The 12,229-nt window shown below is 39.9% G+C and overlaps 1 protein-coding gene across 1 annotated transcript; it reads left to right on the top strand.

Moving 5' to 3' along the window:
* Window positions 1-783: 783 nt before the first annotated feature.
* lmf2a (lipase maturation factor 2a) lies at window positions 784-12,202 on the top strand. The gene is made up of 14 exons (XM_055173893.2): window positions 784-1,007; window positions 1,844-2,097; window positions 2,743-2,771; window positions 4,894-5,084; window positions 5,213-5,391; window positions 5,466-5,604; window positions 5,721-5,855; window positions 6,751-6,856; window positions 6,994-7,090; window positions 7,258-7,440; window positions 8,458-8,626; window positions 8,739-8,850; window positions 9,039-9,147; window positions 11,448-12,202. Exons 1-14 carry the CDS (start codon window positions 914-916, stop codon window positions 11,856-11,858), a joined length of 2,208 nt encoding a protein of 735 aa, XP_055029868.2. The 5' UTR covers window positions 784-913; the 3' UTR covers window positions 11,859-12,202.
* The last annotated feature ends 27 nt before the right edge of the window (window positions 12,203-12,229 follow it).

Raw genomic sequence — 12,229 nt, 5'->3', positions numbered from 1 at the left:
TTAAGTATTGTGAAAAATTTTGTATATTGTTCCAGCAGTTTTTATATTCTGAATAGTAATTATATTCTAATGTATAAAGCTTAATTTCTTTTCATTTTGAAAGGACGCTGTCAAATGTTTTCATCAACAAAAACCATTTCAACATTTAGTAGTAAGCGTATATTCAAGATAACAGCTTGAAAAAGCGTACTGTAGTTCGTCGACTGGGAGCTAACTACAGGCGTGTTCGAATTCATATGGCGCTGCAAGAACTGACAGAAGGGTGACGTCAAAGTACCGCGAGAGAGATTCGAAATAACACTTGTCCGTATTATTTCCTAGAATCGTTCTCGCGGTACCTTTACGTCATTCAGCAGTCTGTTCTTACGGCGAAGCATGAAGTTGAACGCACGTGACCTGACGCCCAAGCAAGCACTTCCAGGACTTTCTGTGTGTTCTGCAATATTTAGCAGAATCCTTAAAATATAATTCCATGTAGTAATTATGTATTTTAACGCAATATTCCCTTTATTTGATTTTATTTTGATCACAAATAATTTTGCCACAGAAACGCACTTGAAGTTCAGGTGTTGGTTGGGACCTCATTATTCCGAACCGATAGGCGTTGAATCTTTCGTGCGCTTGAAGACCTAGTTAATATTCATTAGTTGTGCCCTAACTATAGTATGTCGTTGGTTATTTCGGCTCTCTATGGGTCTGGTTGCCTAAACGTCTACTTTTCACTGACAGCCCTCTCCAGCCTATCAACTGTTCTGACTGGGCGTGCGTAATAAATATTCATGACGCAAGCCTTCGCCATACAGAGGCAACGTGGAGTCTGTTTTCCTGCATGTCAGACGTGTCGGTTTTGTTCTCCATCTTGACAGGAAAACTGTATCCTATTTGCTTAATTTAGGAGTTTTTACATAAAAAAATGGGCGAAATAAGATTGCCCAGGCACATGTTTTTGTGGTGCCTGTCGGCAATCTATATGTGTGCATTTGCGTCTCTTTATGTCCAGATTCCAGGTGAGTGAGTGAAGATTTTTATCTTAACTTGCATACACTGACCCGCATGCAAAAATATGCTTTTGGAATAACACAAAATGTCAAGTTGTTTCATATTTCCTTTAGAAAGTAATGCACATTGTAACAACTTGTAAAAATATATCCACAGGATGTTGTCCTAGTGTTTAATGTTATGCTAGGAAAACCCTGGGAAAACCTAAACATTTGGAATGAACTTTATTTAACAATTTTGTTTTTACAAAGCTCCATGTGTCTTTGCAAAACACCTTAAATAAAATGAACCTGTTGATGCTTGTTTACAAACATACAGATGTTAAGTTCCATCTAACAAAAGCATTTTATGTTTATAAAGTTGCTTTAATGTTTTCATATGAAGTATTAAATCAGTAGTACTTCAAATAAATAGTAAAGCTTACATCAGTGCAAATACAGCACATTTAAAAAAAACAGTTGTATACTTCAGTATTTACTATAGTAAACTGTAGTAAAATTCCTAGATGATATATAGTGTGTTTAACTTGATTAGTAATTATTATAATAAATTGTAGTTTAGGCTACTTCAATATATTACACTACTAGTAAATACTAACGTATGCAACAGTACAGTATTTTTCATCTGGTATAGCATTACTATCTGATCCCATCATTATGTAAATTTAATATAAAATAATTGTAAAAAATGTTACAGTGCATTCAAGTTATAAGTTTTTCTCTTAGAATTGAACTCAGGACCTTTTGTGATGTTAACACAATGTTTTCCCAACTGAGCTACATGAACACGCGTGTCAGTCACTGGAAGTCATTCAGTGTCTCACAAAGTTTCTCTCTGTCTTTAGGTCTGTATGGGAATGAGGGTTTATTGCCAGCACGCTGGAAGCTGCGGGTTTCTGGTAAAAGTCTTCTGGAGCAGCTGAAGGATTCTCCCACGCTGCTGTGGTTCGGTCCGCGTCTCGGTTTGGACACACAGCAGTGTATGGAGCTGCTTAGCCTGACCGGAGCTTTCATCAGTTTGATGGCTTTGGCTGTACCTGTGTTAAGAGACTGCAGAGTTTTCCTGGTGCTATGGATCCTTTACCTGTCACTTTACGAGGTACAGGTGTCAGCCTTTCTGCTCTTTATAGTTTTAGCTTATAAAAGTCTATCGCTGTGTCCAAATCCTGCGTCCCAAACCGCCTACTTCCATACTACTGAACTGAAAATTTTAGGGGCGCAACCAGAAAATTTAGGGGCACACACCGTAAATCAACATGCTAACCAAATATTCACATTTCTACTAATTTCCACTGTATTACTGATAAATACTTTGATGATAGATGCAGAAAGAGACATCACAAAAAAAGGTCAAATTTACTGATCACACATGTGCGACTGGATGTAAAATTCAGTGGCACACTCTCAAATTTTGGTGCCAGTCTGGAGCCCTGATACTATATAGGTTGTAAAAAGCACTACTTTGCCTATTATATAGTATGGAAGTAGGCGGTTTGGGACGCAGCTTATGTTTTTCTCCTGTATAGCTCAATGGTAAAACATTGCATTAGCAGCACAAAAGGTCATGGGTTTGAACCCAGTGAACGCACATACTTATATAAAGCATGTTTACCTTGTAATGCACTGTAAGTCGCTTTAGATAAAATAGTCTGCTAAATGGAAAAATGTAAATTGGCCAAGCACTTCCTATTGCCAGGGTGTACAAAGCATTTTCTAAGGTTATGTTGTGTTTTTATATCTTTAGGTGGGCCAGGTCTTCTTATACTTCCAGTGGTGAGTATCAGATGTGTTTCCAGTAGTATTCCATCATATTATGGTGTTTGACAAATGTTTGTTTCCTAAAAGTGTCCTGAAACATGAAACAAGCACAGCAGTGTGTCTGGTAAAGTCATCAGTTTCGGTTGAGTCCGATCAACTTTGATTTGGTGAACACAAATGAACGCACAGCAAAGTGAGGCAGATGTAGGGTTGCAAAGTTACGGATATTTTAAAGGCTGGAAATTTTTTCATGGGAATTAACAGGAATTACTGGGAATAAACTGTGTATTTGCAGAGTTGTCTATAACAGGGAACTTAAATGTTGTTAAAAAATCTTGCAGCACAATTTTGTTTAAAACAACAAGATTTAATGCAATTTCTGTTGAATTTCGCACTGCTTACTGAAGGGCCATTGAGGCCACACCCCTTGCATGTACATGTGCATTCTTCCGTCACATGCACAGATAATTTCTTAAAGGGGTGGTTCAATGGTATTTCGTGCATTCTGACTTATTACTAAGTTATAGAGTTGTTTCCTCATGCTAAACGTAGGCAAAGTGTCAAAAAAGCAGTTGGGCGTGTTACAGAGTATTTCTGTGCGAATGCACTTCGCCAGGGGGTTTGTACAAGTTTCGGAAAGTTTTATTCGATTACAGGTCCAGCTAAAGTTTTAGGGGTGTTTATACGTATCACTTCTTTATATAGGCACTTCCACCCAGAAAACCACATCCACCCGTCAATCAGTGGGAAACGCTAGAACTTGCAAACATCACATCACACGACACAGCTTTGTTTAAAGGAATATTCAAAGAAAAATCCAGATGGTTGACTCACCACCATGTCATCCAGGGTGTTGATGTCTTTCTTTGTTCAGTCGAGAGGAGGTTGTGTTTTTTGAGGAGAGCATTGCAGGATTTTTCTCATTTTGATGGACTTTGGTGGAGCCCAACATTTGGTGCTTGGCTCAACACTTAACAGTTTTTTTCAACGGAGTTTCGGGGGACTGTAGACGGTCCCAAGCGAGGCATGGGGGTCTTGTCTGGCGGAACGATTGTCATTTTTGACAAGGAAAATAAAAAATGTCCACTTTTGGACCACAACTTCTCGTCTAGATCCGGTCGTGATGCGCCAGCGTGACCCCACCAATACGTCATGATGTCAAGAGGTCACAGAGGACGAACGCGAAACTCCGCCCCAGTGTTTACAAGTGATTGAAAGAGGACCGTTCCTACGTTGTTGTATGTCAACTGATACTAATTAATGTCTTTTGTGTCAGTTTATTGTTTACAATGGTCCGCAAATGTGCGTTTTATATATGTAACACGTGACCTCCCTACGTCACTACACATTTACATTAGGTCGCGCTGGACCAGACCTAGACGAAAAGCTGTGGTTTAAAAGAGCATATTTTAATAATTAAAAGAGATAATTAAAAAAATACCCAAAAAACACCCAAAAGTTTGGACACGTAACTATTTTTTATGTCTTTATGAGTGTAGGAATCAGGATTCTTCAAAATTTGTATTACCTTGCATGCATGCATGTCTACTTATGGTGACCAAACAAATGTTTATTTATGTTTGTATATGATATAGTTTATATAAATTGCCTTAAATTTTCAAATTATTCCCATAAATTCCTGTTAAGTTTCCAATTTGGAATTTTTTTTAAATTCCCCAGATCAAAGGGGACATATCATAAAATCTGACTTTTTCCGTGTTTAAGTGCTATAATTGGGTCCCCAGTGCTTCTATAGCAATCCAGTAACTTAGTTCTGATAAACCATTCTCTGCAAGCATGTGAAAAAAATAGGACATTGAAATTTGGCTCCCCTTGTGATGTCAGAGGGGGATTATACTGCCCTTTAATCTGCACTATTCAACCATGGGCACTGCCATTTATTGCAGAGATCAGCTTATTTGCATTTTAAAAGACACACCTTAAAACGGCACATGTTTGCGCACATTTTTGCTTACACCTACAAAGTGGCAATTTTAACATGTTATAATAAATTATCTGTGGGATATTTTAAGCTAGAACTTCACATACATACTCAGGGGACACCGAAGATTCATGATTTCCAGGCTGAATCACAAGTCCATGAATTGATATCATTCAAATGTTTTTTCTCTTTCAGGGATAACCTGTTATTGGAGACGGGCTTTTTGGCCATTTTAGTCGCTCCCATGAACATGCCCTGGTCATCGAAAGTGCGTCTTCATGACAATGTGACTTTCTGGCTGGTGCGCTGGCTGTTGTTTCGGCTGATGTTTGCTTCAGGTGTGGTCAAGCTAACCAGTCGCTGTCCCACCTGGTGGGGCTTAACAGGTGAGGATAAATGGGGGTGGAGCATATTTGTGACCTTGTCTGGGAAAACCCAACTAAAGTCATTTTTTGTGATTTACATAATATAAAGAACAAAAGGCATACTCTAGTATATGTTGTTTTCTCTTCAGCGTTGACCTATCACTATGAGACTCAGTGTATACCGACACCACTGGCCTGGTTTGCTCATCAGCTGCCAGTGTGGTTCCAGAAACTCAGTGTGGTGGGAACGTTTTTCATCGAGATCGCTGGTCCCTTCATGTTTTTTAGCCCTATACGAAGACATAGACTGGCTGCCTTCTACATGCAGGTGTGTGCACGCTTGTGTTTAAAGAGTCTTGTGCATTTCTATGCTTTTCTAACATCCGTCTCTTTGATTGACAGGGTCTGCTTCAGGTTATGATTATCCTGTCTGGGAATTATAACTTTTTTAATATTCTCACCATCACTCTGTGCGTCTCTTTGCTGGATGATGAACATGTCAATTTCTGGCTCCGCCGAACATCACCAAAGACAGAGAAAAGTACATACACATGCAAATAAAGAATACAGTTGATGGTTTTTATGTGTCTGAACCAAGTGTGATTTATCACTTTCCGCTTTATCACATCTTAATAAATTTTTTATTTTTTTTTGCAGCATCTTTGCAGACTCTTATGTCTGGTGTCATTTTGATGTTGGAGTTTGGTGGTTACGCGCTGCTTGTTTACTGGACTGTCCTCTACTTCGACCTTCAGGTGGATTGGGAAAAGAAAAGCATCAGCTCCAAAACTGGTAAAGCTTTAGCTTTAAGGGGGCGTGTACATCAAGGCGTTTATGCGGTCGGCATACGTTTTTTCAATTGGTTCCAGTGGAAGCGCTGGGCTTTTCCAATGTCACTTCTCACTCGGCCATCCAATCACAGTGGAGGAGGGATGGGACAAATATAAAAGCAACCAACCGGCGCATCTTTCAGCGACTGATGAAGCAGAAGTATCAAAGCACTTAGCTGAAAAAACGCTGGCAAGCGCCCACAGTCGGGCCTTTTCAGCCACGTTTAAACCGTGGGGCAACATTCCGATCTCTCTGATGAAGCCAATTCGGAAGTGACTTAAACTGCAATTCATCGACTGGCCACTAGAGGCTGCCTCCAAAAGGGAGTCAATTCCCATAGACCTCCATGTTAAAATGCCCAAATTTACAGCAGGAAATAATGGTACAAAAAGTGATTTTGGTTTATATAGCAAATTTTTCCCTTTACGACAAGTATGAAGCAGGTGAATTTTTTGTAACTCATCTGTTTTAATTATATTAAGCCTTAAAGTTGTGCATAATTAAGGGCGTGTCCATTTGAGTGACGGGTGAACTGCCACTGCTGTCACTACCGTCGAGCTAAGTGGGCGTGGTTTCAGCAACCAGGCACTTTAGCTTCACCCACGCCCCGCCTCTTTACCCATTTTTGGGTTATCCGCGAGTGACGCGGTGCTATGATGGTGACAGCAAGCTCCGCTAATTATTGGCTTCAAAAAAGCTCTTCATAAACCTATGGGTGACCGCACAGACACTACTTTCATTTTTTTACTGTTTCTGGTTTAAACGCTTTGGTGTACACGCTCCCTAATGTGTGATTTCAAGTTTAACTGACTGATGTTCAACATGATTTATCCATCTTTTGATTTCTCTTTTTCAGCCTTTACGTATTTTGAGTTCAACGGGTTTCTGAAGGCCGTGACTGTGCCCAGTATTTGGATGGGTGTATTTTCTCTTACCTGGGAGATCATCACTGCAATGTTTAAGTGAGTCACTCTCTCATCGCAACGGTTTATGTGTTTGTTTGCTATTTATTGGCTCAATATGTCCACTAGATGGTGTTCATGGTATAACAAAATGGTTTTATGCTCAGTGAAAGGATGTGTTTGCATGTGTTTTACAGGAGTGCTTGTGTGAAGGGTGTATTTTGGCGTCTCTGGAGCACAATCCAGTGGGCGATCATGGCTGCAGCTACAGTCTCCATGTTTGCCATCAGTCTGGTGATTTAAACACTTTTTGTCTTGGAGGGGGTGAGCGGTGGACTGAGGCGTTGGTTGACGTTTGCAACCTCACCACTAAATGGTGCAACAATTTACCCAGTGCACATTTAAAGAGGGATAACAACACTGATGATGATGTATTTATTTGTGTGACTGTACGAGAGCAGGTTCCATATACCTACATTGAAAACGACGCTCACAATGAACTTTGGCCTGGCATCCGGAAAGCATTCGAGATAACTGACCGCTATCAGTTGGTCAACTCATACGGACTCTTCCGGAGAATGACAGGGGTGGGAGGACGTCCAGAGGTGGTGATCGAGGGCAGCATGGATCGCAACACATGGACGGTTTGTTCACAATTATTACAGTGTGTAACTGATTCACACAGACCGTTGTTCAATTTTCAGGAAGCACATCATAGCGCCAGATACATTTTGAATTTAGTTGGCGTGATGGCGGAGAGCAAAGATGTCCATAAACGGCAGAGAATGTCTAAAGTTTGGGATCACTACATTCTTATCATTACATTACATTTAGCATCTGAATCGAAAACTCCACTGCTGTTTCACCAAACATCGATGAAACAAGGTAACGTAGCTTTCGCTAATTTTAATCCCATACTGTATTTGTAGCGATGTCGTTATGCGGTTTGACTAGATATGATGTTTAGCTTTGATGTTTTTAAGTAGTAAACGTATTCACGTTCAATTGCAAGAGAGTATAGCTTATAAAAGAACAGCTTTACACACACGCATGCACCCTCGTCTCTTTCACGCGAGTCAGACCAATCGCGCAATGCATCACATATGCTTAAACTTTTATGTAGCCACGCAACAATAATTTCAGCTGCATGCAATCACTGTATACAGCAGGACGTGATGTTGTGATTTTTCGAACGGACCGCCAGCCACACAATGTCGCAAGCACTCTTGCAAACAGAGGAGAGATTTGAAAAGGATTCGATGCACACCTGAAAAATAGTTTGGGTCTTTTCAGGTCCGTTCGGTAAAAAAATGCATTCATTTTAAATTACACAAGATTCGATACGGCCAATATTATACCCGACCCGTGTTCGAGGAACACATGAAACTTTTAGACCTGATCCTGCTCAGGTCTTGGGTGGCACCTTGGGTTTTCAGATCTAAGTGGACCCGTGAAGACCTCTATTCCAGAGAGCTGTGTGTAATAAATATCATTTAAATGTAACCGTTTTAATATTTGGGTTAGTAAGGGTTGTGGGTAAAAACTTTAAGGTTAATTCCCAAACTATCACAGATTTATTTACAACAACAAAAATTTGGTCAAGATGTCATGTACGGATGCATCCCTGATGAATATCTATATGGTGTTTTTTAATCCTCCAGGAGATCGAGTTCATGTATAAACCCGGGAACATGACAGCAGCGCCCCCTGTGGTGACTCCGCACCAGCCCAGACTTGACTGGCAAATGTGGTTTGCAGCTTTAGGACCTCACACACAGAGTCCATGGTTCACCAGCCTCCTCCATCGACTGCTGCAGGGAAAACGAGACGGTGTGTTTGTATCGAGATTTAATTCGACCCAGTTTGCCAGACACGGCTCTCAGTGAAATGTTTTTTGTGATATATGGTATTAATGTAAATGTTGTATGTTTGTGTTGTGCAGTAATAAAGCTCATTCAGACAGATGAGACTCAGTATCCATTCAGTAAACAGCCTCCGGCGTATCTCAGGGCTCACCGATACAAGTACTGGTTCACAAAGCCGAAAGAGGACGGGTGAGAGCACTTCAAACAACTACAGCACATCAATGCCATGCAGTGTTTAAAGTTTCATCACAAGGCTTCAATCAACTAAGATAAAACACTAAATTATAAGGCTTTGTGCCATGCACATCAAATATCATTAGCCTGATATAAAGTCAGTGCAAATCTATAAAATGACCTCACATGTGTTTGTGTTTTAGGTCATATCCCCAGCGATGGTGGAGAAGGGTATATGCGGAAGAGTTTTATCCCATAGTGAGCCTTGGTGACTCTTATCTTGATTATATGCTAGATCAACATGGTCTGAAGGTAAGAAATGAATTGATCATCAAAGGCTGGATTTATACTGCAAGTCTTGATGCCCAATTCCAAATAAGCGACTCGTATCCAAAAACGTATTTACACTTAAAGGATTAGTCCATTTTCTTAAAAAAAATCCAGATAATTTACTCACCACCATGTCACCCTAAATGTTGATGTCTTTCTTTGTTCAGTTGAGATGAAATTATGTTTTTGAGGAAAACATTCCAGGATTTTTCTCATTTTAATGGACCCCAACACCTAACAGTTATAATGCAGTTTAAAATTGTAGTTTCAAAGGATTCTAAACAATCTCAAACGAGGCATAAGGGTCTTATCTAGCGAAATGATTGTCATTTTTGGAAAGAAAAATAAAAAATATGCACTTTTAAACCACAACTTCTCTTCTTCCTCCGGCTGTGTGACGAGCCAGCGCGACCTCACGTAATTGTCGAATGATGTCGAAAGGTCACGTGTTACATATATGAAACGCACATTTGCGGACCATTTTAAACAATAAACTGACACAAAGACATTAATTAGTATCATTTGAAATACAACAACGTCGGAACGGTCCTCTTTCTCCACACTTGTAAACACTGGGGCGTAGTTTACATACGTCTTCCGTGACCTCTTGACGTGATGACATATTACGTGAGGTCACGCTGGCGTATCACAGGACCGGAGGAAGACGAGACATTAAAAGTGCATTTTTTTTTTCTTGTCAAAAATGACAATCGTTTCGCCAGACAAGACCCTTATGCCCCGTTTAAGATCGTTTTGAGTCCCTTGAAACTGCAAATCCAAACTGCATTAAAACTGCTAAGCGTTGGGGTCCATCAAAGTCCATTAAAATGAGAAAAATCCTGGAATGTTTTCTTCCAAAAAACATCATCTTTTCTCGACTGAACAAAGAAAGACATCAACATTTTGGATGACATGGTGGTGAGTAAACTATCTAGATTTTTTTTTTTTAAAGAAAATTGACTAATCCTTTAACACTTGGCAAAACAATCCAAGGTAGACATACAGACCCGAAACAGCTTAAATCACAGATGAAGTCAAATGTCACGATATGCAATGGACACAGACAATATGATTATAGAGATTTATTTTTGTAACAACACTCAAAACTTCATCATTACTTCACTAAGTGGAGCCGTCGTCCTCCATTGTGCTGCTAAGAAGAGTCATGTGATCGTGGGTGGTGTTCATCTGAGTTGACATCATTTGCCAGCGTCACATTTTCAGTGACACACAACACATCTTGAGATTGGAATATCCTATCCGTCCAATTACATTGCGAATGCATGTGTCCGATTCATATCAGATTTATTTAACCACACATGAATGAGGCCTGAAAGCGATCGGAGAATATCGGTATCTATTCACTTTTTTCCTGCTTACACGTTCGTGGGTCATATCTGATCTGTACCCAGTGTTCTCATGGGCCTTGAAATCCTTGAAAGTTTGTGAATCTGGGGGAAAAATTCAAGGCCCTAGGAAATTTTTGAAAATATACATACATAGATACAGTTCAGTGAATGTGCTTAAATCTATTTTATGCAAAAAGTTTTCTGGAAAAAAAAATCCATATTATTCCCTGTGTAGTGTAGGATAATATCATAAAAATTCTAGATTTTTTAAGCACACATGCTAAACTGTTTGCTTTAAATGTTTATATCTTCTGTCTGCGAATGTTGATTCATACCAAAATGCTTTTTTGCATAGTTGTGTTTGACACATGAAAACGTCTCGGGTTACGTATGTAACTGTTGTTCTCTGAGAAGGGAACGAGACGCTGCATCTCCCTTGCCATACTTCCTGCGTCCCTGTAACGCCGTCTTTGGCAATATTTCAGATAGCGATATACTTCCTGGCTCCCGCGTCACCCTGTCTTTGTCGTTAAGCATCACCATTGGTAAAATTTGAGATACACATTCAGACGCACTTACCCCTGGAGGGTCCCCAAAGTGTCATCGCAGTGACGCAGTGCGAGTTCCCTCGAAAGGGAACTGTAACAATGTATCTTAAAAGGTAACACGATGTAACCTTGCTCTTACTTGAAATATGTCCCCACATTTAGTCCTTGAATTTGAGGGTATTGGACCTGGAAAGTCCTTGAAAGGTCCTTGGATTTGAAGTTAACTAAGGTGTGGGAACCCTGTGTACAACATGAAATTCCGAATTGAGTAACTTCAAACATGCAATGTAAATCCAGCCCAAACCTGAAATATTTATCTATTATAAACCAATTAAATCATGCAAATTCTGTTAATTTGAGAAGTCCCTCCCTTCTTGTGCATCAGGATAAAGCTCCTCTGAAACGCAGCTCAAAAGCTTGGTTGCCTCGGTTATTGGAGCATGTTAGCGAGCATGCGCGTGAGATACCAGCTCCTCTTCTGCTGTGGACTCTCTTCAGCTCGGCAGCAACATTCTGTCTTCTCAACACTTTATTTTCACGCACACATCGTCACATCCACCACGGGTCTCACCAGAACCAACACGCAGATAAACCCAGCACAGACAAGACCCACTGCAGCAGGACAGAGGAGGACAAGAAGAACTGTGAGGAAAAGACGGAAGATGATAGAAAAGAGGATTCAGAGGTAGAGGATGACGGACAAGACGGAGATGAAGAGGAAGCAGAACTCGAACAGGAAGAGGACGTGAGCTCCGAAGAAAAGGAATTGAAGGAAAAGAAAGCGAGGTTTGATTAGACTCTTTGAATAACAGCTCAGGGTAAAGTAATAACATCTGCCCCATAACATCAACACCTGTGTATTAATAAAATGTCTGTTTGAAAGAAAGAGCAGTAAATGTGTTGATGTTTCCCTTTGGTGTCCTTAACATTTCACTAAATCTGACAGGAAGAAAGCATTTCAGCGTTGACACTATGAACAAGCAAAATCATTAGGCCATGGGAGAAAATGAAAAACAAAGTAGGTTATTGTTTTTTCACACACTACATGATGCTATTTTATCTCTCTGAGACCTAAAAAATAAAACTATATTTTAAAATCTGTCCTGTGCCTATTGGTATACTGTAACTAGAATTTAAAAATAACAAAAGGTTTACTTAAAAGATGTA

The sequence above is a fragment of the Misgurnus anguillicaudatus genome, chromosome 15 (genome assembly GCF_027580225.2).
Source record: "Misgurnus anguillicaudatus chromosome 15, ASM2758022v2, whole genome shotgun sequence".
NCBI lineage: Eukaryota > Metazoa > Chordata > Actinopteri > Cypriniformes > Cobitidae > Misgurnus > Misgurnus anguillicaudatus.
Note: the sequence above shows the minus strand (reverse complement) of the source record. Positions and strands in the feature narration are given on the sequence as shown.